Source organism: Arachis hypogaea, chromosome 11 (genome assembly GCF_003086295.3).
Source record: "Arachis hypogaea cultivar Tifrunner chromosome 11, arahy.Tifrunner.gnm2.J5K5, whole genome shotgun sequence".
In the NCBI taxonomy this organism is placed as follows: domain Eukaryota; kingdom Viridiplantae; phylum Streptophyta; class Magnoliopsida; order Fabales; family Fabaceae; genus Arachis; species Arachis hypogaea.
The window spans coordinates 15,103,799-15,123,489 of record NC_092046.1 but is presented as its reverse complement, the minus strand read 5'-3'; the positions used below and the strand labels follow the sequence as shown (position 1 = coordinate 15,123,489).

The 19,691-nt window shown below is 33.5% G+C and overlaps 2 protein-coding genes across 6 annotated transcripts; both read right to left on the bottom strand.

Moving 5' to 3' along the window:
• Positions 1–83: 83 nt before the first annotated feature.
• Positions 84–6,208, bottom strand: LOC112720369 (putative pentatricopeptide repeat-containing protein At5g43820). 3 transcript variants are annotated; one of them, XM_025771289.3, is made up of 4 exons: positions 5,630–6,190; positions 3,361–3,469; positions 2,866–2,922; positions 84–2,310 (listed from the first exon to the last, which is right to left on the bottom strand). In XM_025771289.3, exon 4 carries the CDS (start codon positions 2,229–2,231, stop codon positions 561–563), a length of 1,671 nt encoding a protein of 556 aa, XP_025627074.1. In that variant the 5' UTR covers positions 2,232–2,310; positions 2,866–2,922; positions 3,361–3,469; positions 5,630–6,190; the 3' UTR covers positions 84–560. The 3 variants fall into 3 exon arrangements, with proteins under 3 accessions (XP_025627074.1, XP_025627075.1, XP_025627076.1); XM_025771290.3 differs by lacking the exon at positions 3,361–3,469 and having other exon boundaries at positions 5,630–6,208; XM_025771291.3 differs by lacking the exons at positions 2,866–2,922; positions 3,361–3,469 and having other exon boundaries at positions 5,630–6,186.
• Positions 6,209–10,036: 3,828 nt separating this feature from the next.
• Positions 10,037–13,322, bottom strand: LOC112720368 (vesicle-fusing ATPase). Of its 3 annotated transcripts, XM_072206508.1 has the most exons (7): positions 12,820–13,313; positions 12,636–12,732; positions 11,696–11,751; positions 11,228–11,293; positions 11,057–11,139; positions 10,697–10,830; positions 10,037–10,432 (listed from the first exon to the last, which is right to left on the bottom strand). In XM_072206508.1, the coding sequence occupies exons 5-7, from the start codon at positions 11,095–11,097 to the stop codon at positions 10,221–10,223; spliced, it is 387 nt and encodes a 128-aa protein (XP_072062609.1). In that variant the 5' UTR covers positions 11,098–11,139; positions 11,228–11,293; positions 11,696–11,751; positions 12,636–12,732; positions 12,820–13,313; the 3' UTR covers positions 10,037–10,220. The 3 variants fall into 3 exon arrangements, with proteins under 3 accessions (XP_072062609.1, XP_025627071.1, XP_025627072.1); XM_025771286.3 differs by having other exon boundaries at positions 11,696–11,916; positions 12,636–13,322; XM_025771287.3 differs by having other exon boundaries at positions 12,636–13,307.
• Positions 13,323–19,691: the final 6,369 nt, after the last annotated feature.

The following is a 19,691-nucleotide window of genomic DNA, read 5'->3' as shown; positions in this document are numbered from 1 at the left end:
CCAGTCACCAGTTAGTACCACCGAGGGAAGTCATCTTGCAACAACACATATACATAGTCAAACAAACAAAAACACAGGTAAAATACCTTGGGAAGCAAATAACATCTCAAAACTTTATTTAGTCAAGGATTCGGCTAGAATAACAGTTTTGTCACTGTATCATATAGATTAAAGTTGCTTTCCACTCCAAAAAGCAAAACTCTTCGTATACCATAGATAAAACTCATAATGTGACTCGGGAAACATTATCCTAATAATATTTGCTACTTTGTATACAAGTATTTTAAATTGACTACTACTTCATGACTTATAAATCCTTAGTGGGAACAACATCAACTTGTCTACACCATCTAGCTAAATAAAACTCTGGCAATACTGTCTACACCACAAATAGCACGACAATAAATAATTACAATACCTGCAAACTAGTAATATTTTGAGATGTGATCTATTTCTTGGTGTGTACTGGTATAGCAATATTTTTCTTGGCTACAGTTATTTACTAGTGTTAAAATCAAACAAGAGGCTCTACTGCAGGAGATGTTGATTGGCATGCCTGTTCAGAAGTGCCAACCATTAGAACGCCAAAAGCTCCTTGCACTTTTAAGGGAACGAGCATGCTTTATCTTCAGAAACAACTTGTATGCGATCTCTGTTTTATTTGAAGCAAGCAACCTGTTACTTAATTTACTATATACAAGCCTACTTGGACAGAACCCTTTCTGCAAAGACTCCTCCATGACAAGAACCGCATTTTCAAGCTGTCCTATGTTGCAAAGTCCAGTGATGATGCACTCATAAACTTCAATATCTGAATTATACCCACATTCTTGCATCTCCTGCCAGATATTTAGTAACATTCCACATTTCGCAAACTTCATTAGACGCATAAGCAATATCTTATAAGCATTCATTGATATCATACATCCTAATTTTCTCACTTTCTTGTAAATAATTATTGCAGCATATGGTGGACCATAGTTGCATAAATGCTTGATGAAGGAGGTTACCATCCCAGTAGAAGGTACAACTCCTTGCCTTAGCATTTCGTCAAACATCTGGAGTGCATCAGCAACCTTCCGAGCTCTCAAAAAGCCAATAATAATTCTTGTGTACGTATCAAGATTAGGTTCACAATTATTACTCAACAATGCTTTATAATACTTCATAGACTCATCAAAATCTCTAACCGACACAAAATTAAAAATCATTGCATTATAAGTCTCAGTATCAGCTGGACAATTTTTCTCCTGCATTTTATTGAAAACCTCAACAGCCTCATCAATGCGGCCAGCTCTGCCTAAACCCTCAATAAATAAACTGAAAGTCCTACAATCAGGATGAAATCCATCTACTTCCATTTCCTTCATAATCCTCTCAATCTCATTCACACTACCCAACTTAGACCAACCACCAGCAACAACATTGTACGTAGTAACATCAAAAGATACTTTCCCTTTCATTGAATTAAACACAGAACTTGCAGCACTCATATGAGACCGTTGGCAAAGGCATGACAAGAGTACATTCAAGGCATCTGCATTGCGTCTCAACCCGAGATCATCCAAGTTGCTAAACACTTGAATTGCTTTAGACACATGACCAGCCCTGACAAAACTATCAATAACAATAAATAACAGTAACAAATCAGCTTCTAAGCCATTAACCTTCATGTCATCTAATACCTCCATCATGAACTTGAAAAACTTCCTTCTTCCTAGTGCCTTAACAATCACACGGTAACTGCCAATGTCCTTAGGTAACATTGGCTGTTTAATTGCCCAGTTAAAAAATGCAACCATGGCTTCACCACCCAAGTTCCCAGAGTTCACTACCCTACCGAGAACATCAATATTCACATCAACACCAACATTGGATAAAGCTTGTTCAATTGCAGCCTTACCATTCAGCTTCTGAAGAAAAACACCACGCAATTTCTCCTCTGGTGACAAAAACCCATCGACAGGTTCCCTTGCCGATTTGGATTCATGGTCTTTCAAGATAGTGTTCTGTGATGCACATTTGGCTATGGGTAAGAGCTCCGATATTTGCTCAAGAACGAGGTGTTCGTCGAGATTGGAAATGGTTTTTTGTCGATCAGGGAACAGTTCTTCTGAGAAGAAAGAATCTGAAAGATGGTGGAGGGATGTGGAAATGGAACTGAGCTTGGAGGGAAAAGGGTGTCTCAATTTGGCACACTGCACTAGAAGCGGTAGAAATCGAAATGCCATATATGATCAGCTCCACTAAATGTTGCCTTTAGCATATACCTGAGAGGAGTAGGTTTATTTAGCTTTGTATTTTGAACCCCTGCAAGGTACAAGATTTACCATTTTAGTAAAAAAAAGAAACTGGTAAAGAAAATCTTTTGTTCCTAACACCTTGAGTAATGAGTACATAAATTTACCCCTAGACCTAACATTTTTTTCTTTCTTAATAAGTTGCGACACACAATGTACAATAACACAATCATCCAATTTGTAAGTAAAGCAATAAGTCACAACAGGCAATGATGTGCACGGACATTAATTATGCAACGAGTTTAATTTTCTATGCCATATACTGGAATACTACATTATCATAGAAAGCAGTTGAAGGTCTATCACAATGTACAGTAACTCAAGAATGACTGTGATGATTAAGATAAACAAGATTCTGATGATATTTCTGATTTGGATTCCCCTTGACAGTGGCTAAAAAGTTACAGCTTTAAGAATAGCTTTAATTATGAAGGCTAAATTCCACATACATAAAATGGGAATCCATATCAAATCAACTCCAAAACTAACCATTTTATCACAAAATCAACAGTAATGCATAGGTTGTGTAGATTGTATATGGGACTGTAATTAGCAAAGCTTATACCTTTTGCAAAGTGCTTAATTTGAAGTTCTAGCATTATAGAGGATCCACTTGCACTTCCTACAGACATAATAATGGCGAAACTTAGATTCTACTATACTAACAAAAGCACAAGATAGCATGAAGAGGAAAGACTGAAAAAGGACAAGAAAAGGACGGGAGAGAGTAAAAGTAGCGACATTAACTAAGAGAACAAAATCTATGCAGAATTTGCTGCCAAAATTTATAAAAAGAATACCACGCAAACTTGAGCAAGCCTGAAGCCTCATCTGCTTCAATATACAATTGAAGGTTTCATAGAAACTAGTATTCTTAAATTGAGCACTCACTGTTATTTCCTTTGCATATTCAAAATACCCTGGTTTCTCATCACAGAACACATCCTCTAATTCTTTAATTTTTCAAATAGTTATGCTTGGTAAGTTAAATTTTAACTTTAGGCTTCATAGCGTTAGGCATATACGCTTTCCAGTTTCTCTTAAGCAAGTAAATTACAACCTTTATGCTCTCTGTAGTAACTAGAGTATCTTTGCTTCCTCTACCACATGAAGATAGCTCCAAGAAAGACATAATCCTATATCCATTTTTTATTTTCAATACCAACAATCTGAAAGGAACAACAGCCACAAAATTAGGATTAACAAGAGCTTAACTAACGAGAACAAATATGTAGTAACTTATTGTAGAATTTTTTATATTATTTTCTTATTTTTTAACTTCTGCGTCAATTATAAAAGTCAGATGCAACAGGCTGGAAGGGTTCCTCAATTATGTCAGTAAGATCAGGAAATCTCCACCATAGTGCTTGGATCGACAAGATCCCTTAAGTAATCATCCATAATTCCAGAATGAATCACTAAAACAGAATTACAAAATCAATTTATAGAAATTGAAAACCATATAATAAATATGATCAACAGAAATAGAATTACAGAAAGAATCACAAACAGAAAAATATATCAACAGAACAGAAAAAGAAAACCATAAGATAAAAAAGATCATCAATAAATCTCATTGTGTTTGTGCCACAGCTATACCAGGTGAAAACCAAGCCACACCTATAAGACTTGACAATTTTCTTCATATGATAAGCCTTCGTCTTTCCATTTGTTACATTCAAATGACAAGCAAAACAGAAACAAATTAAAGCTCCAGAATGTTAATTAGTTCATTCATAATAACAAGGTTTATTGAAAGTCAGGCAAATTAAGATTCTAGTTGGGCAGAACAAAGCACAAAGAGTTGAGAGCCAGCTTTGAATTTAATCATTTTAATCACTCACTTTATTTTCATATCTTAAAGAGGCAAAACCAGAACTAATCAGATAAAATCAAGGTTCTGAAAACCGGACCAGTCATCGAACCGCTTTAGCTATTGGTTCACTGGTTTACTGGTCCAACCGGTTTAACCGTGGTTCAACCGGAAAAATTTATAATAAAATAATAAATAAATTATAAATAAACACTAAAAATAAAAATAGGAAAAAAATAATTTTCTATTATTCCACAAGGCCTATTGATACCTGAAAAAGTATTTACCCTTATGATTATCAATTTGTCATTCAGTTTGTTACTAATCGAAATTTAAGAAAAAGCTCCACTGTTCCCCACTACATTGCCTTAACACAAATCCTGGAATACACAATGCTCTCTTAATTCCAAATTAAACTTGAAAAGTTCAAAATCACACCATGTATTCAAAAGATAAATAAATAAGATAATCATATTCTGCTACACATAGAAGCCTGAACAGGAGTGATTAAGATAAAAGTTAATATCAAAGTGGTGCTTTACAATCCTAGACTACTTACAGCCATCAAATACTGCTAAAATTGACATCAGGATGTGTAGCATCATGTAATGCACTCAAGTAAATCCTATTGGAGAAAACTTCAATCCAAAAATTTATAGTACAACATAATGCTTCTCAATGTAGCTAGACTAACACAGAAAACTCACACAGTTAAGCAAATCATTATTGCAAGCCAGTCTTCTGAATAGCTACTCTTATTCCCATTCCTCCCAGCAACCACTAATGTTGAGCATTCAGGACTTGGCAACAGCATTGAAAGGGAATATGACAGTAACATTTTCTTGCAAATAAGGGAATCATACGCCACAAAAATCCCCATAATGATAATGGAAAAATCACCTTCAAGATATGAGAAGAATCCCCCTTGCTGGACCAGTTTAGTAGTGATCAAGAATATATCACTTCATTAAATAATGGTATTAGTTACTAATACAATCTGTTAAAACTTTTTGGTAAAGGAACCCATCAAATCCTACAAAGGAATCAAGCTGAATCTCTTCTACAATAGCTTTCTACAGGCAGGGACAAAAATAACAAATTTGAAAGGTGAAGGGGTTTCTGGTCGGGAGGGTTGAGGAGGAGGGGACTAAAAATTAACAGAAAGAAAACATATAATAATTAACCACCTGAAACAGACTTACATATTATCAAAAGACACATCAGACATGAACAATTCTCAGCAACAAAATTCCAAGCAGTGAACAAAAAGAAACCCAACATGCAATATCCTTCTCTGATTTACCAGACAAAAACAGAAAAATAGAAAAACAAAGAAATCCACCTACTGACCGAGAATAGCAGAACAGAAAAACAGCAGAACCAGGGCTAATCAATAAGAAATAATCACTCAATAAAAAATTAAAACCACACAACATTCAAATTTTCAATAATCATTGGATGATTTTTGAGCAAAGAACGAAGAACAAAGAATGAAAAAAAATGAAGTCATTATTACCTTCGTTCTAAGCAGTCTGAGCAGAAGGGCAGAAGCGCGATCGAGACGGAGACCAGGCGATGAGCACAACGACGAACGGCGGCAAAAGCGTGGCTGAGCAAAGGAAGAGAAGACGGCGGCCGGCGAATTCGAGGAAGAAGTTGCGCTTGGTGAATGAGGAAAGGGGTTGGAGACTCGGGCTCGACGCCCAGACGAAGACGGTGGTGTTGAGCGCGACGGATGCCGGCAGAAGAGCAGCGGTGGGGGAGCAGAAACACGCACAGTTCGAGCACTCACTGGCGGAGGAAGGCGCGAGCAGACGAGCAAGAGGAGAGAGGCGAGATGCGAGCACACGACGCGGAGGATCCGGCGAGAGGCCCAAGAGCACGAAGACGGAAGTTCTTGAGTGCGACGGACGGCGGCAGCAATCTCTCACTCCGACAGACGGCGACAACTATTGGTGGTGGCTAGGGTTTGATTTCTTTGGTGGAGGCTTGGGCAGTTTGCTCTTTGCTGAAGGGAGGAGTTGGAGAGAAGGGGGGGGGGGGGGGGGATAACGCGTGCAACCCCTTTTTCCCTTTCAATGAAGGAAACGACGTCGTTTTCTTTAAACCGGCCGGGTTCCAATTCTATCTGACCGGTCAGTTACCGACCAATTTAGCAGTTTTTGAGCGGTTTATGATTCGACGGTTTTACACATTGGACCGGACCAATTTTTATCGGTTTTGGTTGAACCGGTTTAACTGGTCGGTCCAATTCGATTTTCAGAACATTGGATAAAATAGATCACTGAACAAAGAAATTTAAAAGATTAAACTAATTCATCTTGTTAATAGATCAAGTCATCAAAAATCAATTAGTCAGAAAAGACATCACATAGAGCAGATAGCTAAAAGGTTGCAGCTTGGAGAAACATTACATAACAACGGCGACGATGGAGAGAAACACGTAACAGAAGCCAAAGTGAAGATATGGGAGTAACACTGGAGAAAGAAGTGGCCGCTGTTCTGATGATTGAGAGAGAGGCTCAAATGGGGATAGGGAGGGACTTTGGGAGTAGTGGGAATTGGTAGGTAAGTGAATAGAGAATGGGGTGCAGTAGTGGATAATATAAACACAAACAAGAATAAGATGGCAGAGGCATAGTTGTCAGAACCAATTCGATAATCGAACCAGTCATGCTACTGGTCATTGGATTGGTGAGTCGTTCTGAAAACCATACCGGTCATCAAACCGTTCTAGGACTAGTTTACTGGTTTATTAGTCTAACCGGTTCAATCGTAATTCAATAGGAATAACCGTTTTATAATAAAATAATAAATAAAATATAAATAAACACACTAAGATTAACAAAATTTTCAAACATAATTTTAACAAGATCAGCACAATAATTAACATGCTTTAACAAAAATTAACAGAGTTTTCAAACCAATTTTAACATCAGCATAATGATTAACAGAAAAAAAAGGCACTGAATGAGCACTGTCAACTCTCCAATTGCTTTGTTTCTAACGATAGTTCCGGAATAACCTTCTTTCCTTCCCAACAGCTTCAAAGTAATCTCTAGCTCATCCCACAATAAGTTATATCTATTAGAAATGATCAAACTACATTCATTTTGTCTGCAAAAATAGTTTTAAGCATATCTTACGTCTGAACATGGAAAGCTTCATTGCAAGAATTCAAGTCAGTGTGCATGTCCACGGATAGCAAATCAATATAAACATTATAATGCATGCTATAAGTTATACTTGCACGGGTCGAAAATTTTTATTTACAACATAAACTCAACTTTTTTTAATTTTTTTTGGATTATTACTTTTTACATTAGTAAAAATCTTTATGTCTTAAAATAGATATCAAACAAATACAATCGAACTAAAACAATAATAGTAGAATTTTCTAAATACATATTTTGCTTCCCTCTAATAAAGAGGTCATCATCATTAACAGCACCCTAATCCAAATCCATTATCAATAATATTAGATTTGCATATCAACAAAGAACACTCAGTTATTAGACCCACGGTGTCTCTTCTGAACGATAGTCGAATATAGAATTTAGGGCATATCGAACAAAACGAACCCCAAATGCAGAAGACAATAGGAATTAGAGAAAAATAAGATCTATATGGGTATATGAAAAATATACTAAACAAATAATTCTGTTAAATAATCCACTTACCAAATTATATTTTTTTAAAAACTTCCTTATAAACAACATTATTAGATGTGGAGTTCCAATAGTTATCATCTTCATTAGACAATAATATCTTTAATCCTGATCTTGTTGTCACTCTAGATATCGCAACATAAAAAATTGGTTGTCGAAGATAAATACCAACCAAAGATAAAGTTTGCCCTTAATTCCTATTAATAGTCATCGCAAAACAAAGACTAATTGAAAACTGTCTGCGCTGAAATTTAAAAGGAATACCAAGATCACTGGGCACTAAATTCATCCAAGGAATAAAAACCTTGTCATCAATGTTACTTCCAGACACAACTTCAGCACCAATAATATTATCTCCAAGATCTTGAACAATAAGTCGAGTTCTATTACACAATCCATTTGCCTGATCTATGTTCCTTAGCAAAATAATAGGAGCACCTTTCTTCAATTTAAGAACATGATTTGGTATCCCTAAACATGTAATCTAATTCAAAAACTCAGTTGTCAACCAATCAGTTTCAATCACATCTTGACAATCACTTTTACAAATAGAGTCAAAACTCAAATAAACCTTTACTAACCCAGGAAGAGTATCAACAACAAAATCATTTATCTGCGACACAATATCAACAGTAGGAGCAAGTATAGCACGTTCTTGAAAATACAAAGCATTACCATAGTTATCATCAATATCTGAATATATAGCTGAAACAATATCCTGAATAGGATTGTCAGTCGAAGGAATAAGTAAATCACTTGGAATATCAACAATAATTTCATCCTCCTTTTGAACCCCACAAGAACCTTCACCAATCTTTAAAATCCAATTAGAAAATTCTTTTACTTCATCCAAATTTGACACCAAGGAGTTTTTTTTATAACCGAAGATTTTTTGTCAACCACATTACCTTACAATGTTTCCAAAGAATTGACGAATTAATTGAAGTCATAACTATTTCAGCATGAGTTCGTTTAGGAATAACTGGTAACACTTGTCTAAAATCACCACCAAGCACAATAACTTTCCCACCGAAGGGAATATCACGAGCCGAAGGCACATTCAAACTCATTAAATCACGAAAAGTTCTATCAAGGGCTTCAAGTGCCAACTTATTCGTCATGGGTGCCTCATCCCATATTATTAGAGAAGCACGACGGATGAGTTCTTCTCATTGACTATCTTTCTTAATATTGAACATAGATTCCTCATTCAACTCGATTGGGATGCAAAACAATGAGTGTGCAGTCCTCCCACCAGGTAGCAATAAAGATGCAATACCACTAGAAGTAACATTTAAAACAATTCTCTTTTCTGAACGAAGAAGAGAAGACAACAATTTCCACAAAAAAGTTTTTTCAGTACCACCAAATCCATAAACAAAAAAGAACCCAGCTCTTTTATTTGTAACCGTGTAAATTATTTTCTGGTAAATGAGTTTTTGTTCATCTGTCAATTTATTCAAATTTATAGCATGTTCTTCTCGAAGTTGATGTACATCATAACCCAACTCATTCATAATCATAGAACTTGAAAAATGAGAAACCAAATCTTGATTAGGAAAAGGCATTTGGGAAAAATCTTTAAAGCTTTTGTCGTTCATTTGCAATAATTTTTCAACTTCAATCACACAAAGAATCTCAAGTTCTTCTTCTGTGATCATGAGCTCTAAGAAATAAGTGAAAAAAAGAACACATAGATTACAAATACACTACAAGAAAAACACTCATTCAGATACACTTAAAAAGTGTAGCCAAAAATGAAAAAAAAATGATGCCTTAGGCAAAGGCTACGATTTTTAGTCTTTGGAGACGCTTTTGTAAAGGATGCCTATACCAGTGTTGCCTATTCTCAAAGGCTACGCTTTTCTGGCTAAGCTTCTGGCCTTTAAGAATAGGGTGTGATTTTTAAGTGATGTTGTTCAGGACCAAAGGCTACGCTTTTCAGCACTAATGGTTACCAGAATTCAAAAGAATAGGCTACACTTTTCAAGACTACTGCATCACTTTATAAACGTAACAAATAATATATCTATAGCTACTTTATATAAATGTAGCATTTTATCCCTCATTTTTTTTAAATTTTTGTTTATATTTTTTTGTTTATATATATATATATAAACAAAAATTTCTAATAATCTTTTTATCTAAAACCTAATATTTGGGAATATAATTATATATATAATCTTGTATTTTTAATTAAATTAGTTAATTATTATAAAATAAAAATAAATACATAATAATACAATACAATAATCTTTAAATAATAAAAATTATCCTTATATAATGAACCAAAAATATTAGGATGATCATAATTTTGAGTATTTATACATTTCACACTAAAATAAGCATACTCATATCAAAATATGCATGAGACCACTTAGAGATTACCACTAAAAAACTAGGAAAAACCAAAATATTATATCATACAAAATCCATCTTTCACCCCTCTTTGGTTGCACCTCCAAAGAGTTTCAGAGTCTTGAGATATGTGTTTTTGAAGTTGCTGTTCCAGAATTCGGTAACCTTAATATTCTCTTCCTCAACTTGCTTCGTGAGATCCTCTAGACTCAGTTGTCGACTTAAAGCATATGAGACGGCACTTTTCACAACACCTTTAAGTTCTGCACCACTGTAGTTTTTTGTTCTAGCAGCTGCAAAAGATAAGGCAAACCCAGAGTAAACATTTGCTGACCTTCATAATTGAATAAGTGTGATGCTGATAATTTTATTATCCACTTTTTTTAGCGAAATGATAAGTAAAAGCTTGACATCAGAAGTAGTTGATCTTGCTTCAAAATATTTATTAGCAAAGAATCAACCTAATCAAGATTACTTATTGATTACTTCCATCAAAGACAACAAAGACATAAATATACAAACTTATATCATCCTAAATTTGCCATAATAACACATACCAAGCTCTTGAAGATTCACATCAGGAGCAAGAAAAGAATTTTCTTTCATCTTGTTAGTATGAATTTGAAGAATTTGCAATCGACCATTTTCATCAGGAAGGCTTATCTCAACCTGGACTTCCAACCGCCCTGGTCTACAAGCAAAAGAAATGGCAACAACTAAAGAGGTATGCACTACATATGCATATAGTTACTATAGGAGTTTATTATAAGAAATCAAAGCAGCAGTAGATTGGATAACAATTGCAGAATACAATAAACAATAGCATATCCTTGTTGAGTGTTCACAAATTTACATTTATATTTTTCACACTAAGCATATTTAAAAAACCTACAAGAAAGGAGGGAAAATTTAGAGACCTTAAGAGAGCCTCATCAAGCATATCCTTTCTGTTGGTCATTCCAATAAGCAAAACATTATTTAGTGACTCCACACTATCTATCTACAAACCAATCATATTGTTTATTAAATATATGCTTCTGACTACTAGAGAAGAGTTATTATTTTAATAAAATATGATTTAAACTGACCTTAGTAAGAAGTTGGTTCACAATTCTATCATGAACTCCAGTACCATCGCGAGTTGAACCTCTTGACTGCACTCACACCGAGGAAGATTGTGTGACTAAAGATAGATCGGAGAATTCTATAATACAACTTTAAGCTCAATACTACAATTTGTTAGGGATAAGAAAACTTGTATTAAATTAAATCTTAATATTTAAAATTGTACTGCAATTTTGAGGAGTCATCGATGAAAAATATATAACTTAATAAATCTGAAGAAAACTACATGAAAAAAATTTCACCTGAAGCTTTTATGACTCTAATTTAACTATCTACAAATCCCACAAAGGAGGGTCACATAGTATTAGTAGCATAGAAAATCTGAAGCATCTAATATTGACACACAATGATCATGAATTAACAGTGATCAATAAATAGGCAAATAACACATTGCATGATTCACATTTGTCCAAAGTTCAGAAATTCCATACCTTATAAATAGCATTGATTTCATCAAAGATAATTACATGCAAATCACTTTCATCCCCTGAAAATACAGTGATTAATAAGAGTGAATTATCAGAAAATTTAATCTTAAGTACATGCAATCTGTGTGGCTCCTCTGCTCTTGTTCAGCATCAGCAAAAAGGTCCCTCACATTCTTTTCAGTTTCACCAACAAATTTGCTCAAAACTTCAGGGCCATTTACAATCTAGTACAGCCACACAAGGAAAATTAAGATTGTACAAAATGTATTGAGTCCGAAATGGTAAAAAGTTCAAGAAAGGTTATTCCAAGACAGTCACTAGTCTAGTATGAGACACAATTAGAAGCCGTCACTGCAATTAGAAAGTTTGGACAACATTGTTTCTGCAGAAAATGACCATTTTCTAAAAATCATCTCCCAAACCACACATAAGAAAATTCTGAAATTTTAGGGGAACAATCTAGACATCTCAAGGTTTCATAAAAAAATAATTTCACTCATTTTGAGTGGCTAAATTGCTCCCAATTTTGTTCACAAAGTGCTGTCCGAAACTGCATAATTCTGCAACATGTAACCTTGGATTTTGAGAGGTCAAAAATTGATTCCTAACTTTTTACTCACTCTAACCTTGCATTCTAACTTTCTTTTACCTATTGTGACTTGTTGGAAAGATTAAATCAGCCCCAAGTACTCAAGATTAATAAATCACCATTTTTTTTGTCACTTTTCACATTTAAGCATACTCATATGAAATAAAAAACTTCTGCATTACTCAGCATAGCAATCCAGCCACAAATCACTCAAACAATTCACATATATTATCATCAATTTATTGCATCATATATAACAAATAGTCCAAATAGATCAATATTCAAATCATTAACATCATTAATAGTTTCCAGTTCTAAATGGATCAATATTTCAAATCAATCCTAAAATTGTACCTGTCGGTGTTCACAGTTCCAAATGGAGACTCGATCTGAGTCATTGGCGGTTACCATTCATGGATGCATCAGATGCAACTTGATCTTAATGCTTAATCTGCAGCAAATCAGCAATTCATTATCATAATAAATAACTTCAAACAAATTCACTACCACTCTCTTTCCATGTTCTTTTATTTTGAACCTGCAAAAAACCTAATTAATTCTTCAAATTCGAACTATTAACCCATTCCATGACCGAGTAGCAATCGTCACCATCTCTTCTAGCGGAATCGGATGAGAAATTGTAATTTATCTCGCAATCGAGACGTTCGACAAAATCTTTGCTGTGAACACCCGGACGTGTTCTTGTGGAGGCAACAAACAGAGTGAAGTGCGGTGCCAGAGGGAGAATCATTCTGCTGACAACGTCGATGGTAGCAGCGCTACGGTTGAGGTATGCAGTGTACAGGGCATCAAAGCTGAAGGTGAAGAAGATGATGAGCTGCGACGGTGAGTGGTGAGCAAAGGTGAAGACGAAAGAGAAGGGGGCCGGTGAGTGGTGGTGAACGAAGGTGAGGGCGTGAAAACAGTGAAGGTGGTGGTGAGCTTTCTAAAGCAGAAGGGTGCGGGTTTCAGAAGATGAAGGGCGTGGGTTTAATTTTGGTGGTAACGTGAAAAGGAAACAAAAAATTCACTAAGTGTAGTATATGTATTTGGTTTCTTACATTAGGAAACACTTTAAAAATTCACCTAAAATATAACAAATAAGCTGCTCTTTGCTCTCTTTAATGTAAAAAGTGAACCCATAGCTCTTAAGATAAGGCTACGCTTTATAAGTGATATTTATAATATCTAAGGAGACACTTTTCAAGTGATGCTACAAATGTGTTTCCTATTCTCCTACAAAAAAGAAACACGGAGAAAAGTGTAGCCTATTCTAGGAATAGGCTTAAAAACTAAACATCATATCGTGATATAACCATCTACACAAACTTAATCAATAATAAATAATCAAACAAGAGTTTGAAAAATACTTGGCAATTGTAATTCACGTCTTCTATGATATAAAATATCATCAGCCAATAGTCTCCAAGTGTCTTTTCAAACCATTTCAGGTTTATTCATTGAATTAGATGCCAACAATGTAACAAATAACTTACGAAGTTGAAAGCCAGAAGACAATTCTGCAATTTCCTTAATGGCATTAATGAACTCCTGTTCATCACTCAATAAACCAAGATGATTGCAAGCAGCCTTGAAAGAATCATATAGAACACCATCAACAGTACGAATGCTTTCAAAACTTTTACAACCCTTCTGAATATTGAGCAACAAACACAAATAATTGATGAAAATTAGCCTTCCAATTGAGAACCCTCTCTGCCTTGGAACCTATTCCTGAGTATCACGCAAGTAAACAAATTGATTTGGATATTCAGAATATAACAAATGATTACCATGTGGGAACTTAACATTAGCTCGCATCCAAGCAGTAAACATTGTATCTTTATACTTGTTCTTTTCAACAATTTTTGGAATCTTATCATCATCAGTAAAATATTAGATTCTGTCTTTTGGGCAAATGGAATATCAACCATTGAACAGATGGCCACTTGTGATGAATATCAAATGCAAATAATCTCCAAGCATATTCACAAGGTGCTAGATATCGACAATCGTAGAATTGCTTAATCTCGTCAACATTTTGAACACCATGTTTCTGAGTTTGTACATTTCTAATTGTTGCAGTGACACGATTTGGTCCCTTATTTATATATTTGAACAAATACTTGATGACATTTGACTTGTTACAAAACTCCAAATTGATGTGAGCTTGATATTTTATTAGGAGCATTGGATTATACAACAACCCGATTATCCACATCCACACCATTTATTGTGTATGTAATCCCCATATTAAGCCTTCTATATATGGAATAACCATCCTTATCAAAACTTGTCGAGTCAACAAATTTTTTGGGATAAAATTTAGAATAACCACCATTTCTCATGCAAGGAGAAGAAGGTCTTAATTTACCACAAGGACCATGAATCATATATTTGGTAACAACACTATATAGCTTTGGAAATCTCGTTGGGTCTGGTAACTCATCTGATATAACCTTATCCATGATTTCAATTGTTTGCATCCTACCTGCATTTTGAAGCCTAACCAATATATGTGCATGTGGCAAGCTTCTTTTTTGAAATTCAATTGTATACATTCCTTAATAAAAGAAAAATCTAATTTTAAACATAATTCATTATTAGATAAGCAACAAAAAATTCCATAAAATTTACCTGTATTCATAGGTCCAAAGAAGACACCATCCTTCAAATCAATCATCAAAGATTGAATTTTCAATTCAAACAATCTGTATGCAAGATCGGGTCGATCAGATATAGGAATACGAGTCCGTTCAGTGTATCTTTGAAACTCCAACCAACTTGGATTGCAATTTATAGTAATAAATAGATCAGGATATCTATATTTTTTGCAAATAGACATAGCATTCTGACAATTATTAAACATATATCTTCTTCCCCCAGTAAAAGAAGACGGCAACACAATCCTAGTTCCAATGGACGATGCATCGATATCTCCTCATTCCATAGCCTCCTCAACTCCTTACAACATATGAGATCTTATATTCTTCTGATCAAATCTAACATACAGATGCCGTTGTGACTCTACCATGCTAAAAGAATAAACAATAAATTGTTGAAATAGCCTTCTAGATTTAAATATTGTCCCAAACTCAATTTTTTGTTCTTGAATTCATAAGCAAACAAATTCCCGAAGAGAAACTCTTTGTCTTGTGGGTATGTTTTCTCTACTTCTAACATGACAGTATGTTATATCTTCTTAGTATCCATCTTCACTATATGGGAACAACAAAGGATATTGCAATGGCCAATAGCAAGTATGTGTCTCATGAATAGCTATAACTATCCATTCTTAGAATGAACAATGATATCGCGTCCAGTATCTGAGCCATCAAAGTCACCAACAATAAGACTAGCAATTTCAGCAACCGTGGGCTCACTATACACTCGAGGACCTGTAGCTCGATGTCTAAACAACCGAATGGAAAAAGATTCATCAGGATGTTGCTGATAGAACTGTTTAGCCATCCGAAAAGATTTGGCAACAATATTATTTTCATCGATCATTTTCAATAAATCTTCAATTAATGTTGAATCCAAAGAACCTACACCACTGGTCAAACTTTATACAAAAACAAATGTTAGTTACCTATACACAAAAAAGAATGAAAAACAAATTTGAAAAAATAATAGTTGGGAGTTACTTAAAACATAATCAAATCATACTGTAAAATTTTCTCTCTATTTGCCAACTCATTCTCAGTATCAAAGATATACAACTGAGCAAATTTTGGTGGTTGACCAGCCATTGGAAGTAAACTACCAATTCTATTATAATTCTGACCATAAAGAATAAATTGAGGCGGACCCGTTCCATTACTAAGAGATGTGTCAACCCTTCCACCAATAGAAGTAAAACAAAACAGATTATTATATGCCCGAATGTTCTTCAAAAAGTGTTTACTCCTTGGATCATTTCTATTGAAAAGCGATACCAACAATTCAGGGGGTTCTTTCAACAATGGCAATTCCACTTTGCCTTTAAGACAACATATTGAAAATACTGGACAATTAACTTTAGATTCTCTTAAAACACGTTCAGAATACCAAAAAATCGTACCACACCATGTATAACTGTAATTACAATCATCGTGATCCAAGTATCCTATTTATAAAATAATCAATATCATTACAGTATCATATGTCACGAGAAAAATAAAATTTTGCTAATCAATATAGAAAAAAAAAAAGAAAAATATTAAGCTTATTTATTAAAATTAATTACACACCTTTATTTTCACTTGGTGCAAACGTCACATGATCCTTGATATTAACAGGGGTTGTGAATACGTTATTAAGAGAATCATAAATAATACCTTCATTTAAGTGAACCAATGTATTTAGTAAATCTAAAATTAAAAATTAATAAAATAGCAAGAAAAACTCAATTTATTATTAACCACTATTTAGAGTTTAGAGTTTATATTTGTCTATATGTATATACCTTCATTGTTAGACATTGACCTATGAGAAGTTAGTACATTCTCGAATAAAAAGGTCTCTTGATCTATAAAAAAAAATACAAATGAATTTATTACTAAAACTAAAAAAAATCTACTACAAAAATAAATAAATACTTAAGTAAACAAGTATATATATATATATATATATATATATATATATGAAAAAAATGAATAAGAATCAAAAGAATGTGAGATGTTAAATAATAATCACCAAGAGGATCAACTAACCGTTTTTTTGTGGCCAATGTCTTGTCTCTTTTCCTCTTTATTACAAATGTTCTATTCTCTATATCAAGTGTAGATGATTCACTTATAATATTGCTAGTTAAAGAGTAGAAATAAAAGAATAAAAAGTGAATAGAATGAACATACTCAAAGGAAAGATTACACTTAGCTTTGGTTTCATTTGAAAAAGTAAAAAAAAAAAAAAATGAAAAACACAACTTGAGAAATGTTATGTGTTTTGAAATCACAATATTATTGGATACCTTCAACCTAACCACTACAAGGTTTTTGTTTATTTGTGGCAGTTTTTTTTTATTTGTGGAGGTTTATAACCCCCACCAAATAGTTTGTGGGGGTTTCTAAAACTCTCAAAATTTGAGGTGCCACGAGATCTTTTGTGGGGGTTTTTAAAAACCTCCACAATCTATTCAGTGGAGATTTTGTATGTGTTTAATGGGGGTTTTATATTGGACTTTTGTGACGATTTTAAATTACTTTTGTGGCAGTTTAAAACCCCCACAAATTATTTTTTAATTTAAAAAAAAAATTATTTTGTGAGACTTTCAAACCTCCACAAATTCTGTAATTATTTATTTATTTTTAATTTCAAATCATTCATTAATCTCATCTAATTTACATACTTTTAAATTAAAAATTTATTTTTTAATATCAAAAATGATAAACACACTCAAAGATAAGTCTTAAACACCAATTTGGTTCAGAAACTCCATAAAATCATTCACTACAAAACAAGATAATCCAATTAAATTAAATACACAAGTGTAAGCTTCAAAGTTAAGTCAATCCAATCAAAAATAGATTAACATAACTTGCTACCCACAAATGAATCACAATTCTCATGAAAGATATAGGAAAAAAAATCAAAAGGGTATTAAGGTAAAGCCAATGATTTTCAAACTAAATTGAGTTAACTGGATTCAAAACGCATAGATTTCAAATGAAAATGAATATAAATCAAAGTTAATTTAATTCTGAACATGCATTCAAAACTCATAAAAAGTTAAAATCAAAATGATTAAATCTATTTAAATACAAATTTAAAATAATAAATCAAAATTTTACACTATATATGGCCTGCAGCGAGGTTCATAGCCTATCCATCTCACACCAGCTTTGGCATATCCATCAGTTGACGGGACGAAGAATGAAGATCTTCTAATTGATCCATAAACACTTCAGCTCATTTTTAACTTTTTTGCATCAAATTAAGAATCAAGAAACGAACATCATAAACATATAAATGTATTAATTAACAGTTAATTAAGAGAGCACCAGTGCAGAGATTTATTTTATTTTCTAAAAATCTATTTTGATACTTAAATCGTCATGCCTGTTCTTCTAAAAGCTTAATAGTTGAATAGAGGCATTTTAATGATTTTATAACTAACATTCAGTATTACAAAGAGTCTATTGGAGGTAAATATTAAGCAATGCATATGTTCAGTTTACCTTCTTTGAAGTTTAATTTATATTTAATCTTTTTTCAAGAATGGTAGGCAACAATAATCGAGTTCAAAATTAATTGGTCAAAGAGATTTTGATACTATGTCATGAGTTATCCCTCGAAAAGGTTTATTGGTTAAGCTGTAAGCTAAAGTCTCAAGAATGAATTTAGTGTGTAATGAAGTTAGTATTGTTTGCATTCAGCTAGTAGACTATCTTCTATTCATTTGTATTTTCTTTTTTTAGTTATCTCATGTTAGTAAAATTTTATATAAGTATCTTCTTTTTCTGTCATGCACAAAGTAATTAAAAATTTCTATCCAAATAACAAAATAATATATTTTCTTGTTTAAGATTCTAGATTTTTGATCATGTTTCTGCAGTATGTGCCCCATGCAGAAGATTCTGTCCTTGGAATTGTTGTGGGAATGATTTAAGTGGAACCATTCCAACTACAATTAAAGGTTTGCAGTCTCTTCAATATTTAAATCAGTTGATGAGCAAAAACTATTTAGCCATCTTACTAGATTACTTTCAGCCATCAGTTTTATTGGTAATGTGTTATGATAAACAAGTTACGTTGAGTAGTTGATTTTTATATTCGGTTCGTTAGAAAATACTTACGATTCTAAGTACTAAAGTATTGAGCATTAATAGATATGCTGCTAGAGCTTGCTAGGAGAGAAAAGAGTGTTGGAATAAAACCAGATGTTGATCTTGATATCTTCATGAAGGTATACTCTTCATTAATTATTTTTTTCCCTTCTCTTTTTCAGGAAGTATTTTCTCCTCTGTTTCTCCAGTACGAAAGCTTCTTACACAAACTAATAATCTAATCTATTTTCTTTTGTAGTCAATAGCTTTTGGAGGACAGGAAACAGATCTTATGGTAGAGTACATCATAAAGGTATTCATTAAGCAAATTGCGAAATAGTTTAATATTTGTTGAGTTGATAAAAATGTAAAAATAGAGATTAATAGGCTCTAGCTACTAGTATCCCGTTTCAATACAGCTTATATCATATTGACATTTTTATAAGTCTTCCAAACTCCTAAGTGCTAAGATATTTTTCACAAAGATATTAGGTTTGGACATATATGGAAACACATTGGTGGACGATGAAATGCTCAAGGGCATTTCACAGGGACAAAAGAAGCGACTTATAACATGTTTATTATAACATTGACATATAATTTGTCTTATATTTTAGTATGTGCTATGCTAACCAATTGATGTGAGATTTGCAGAAGACTT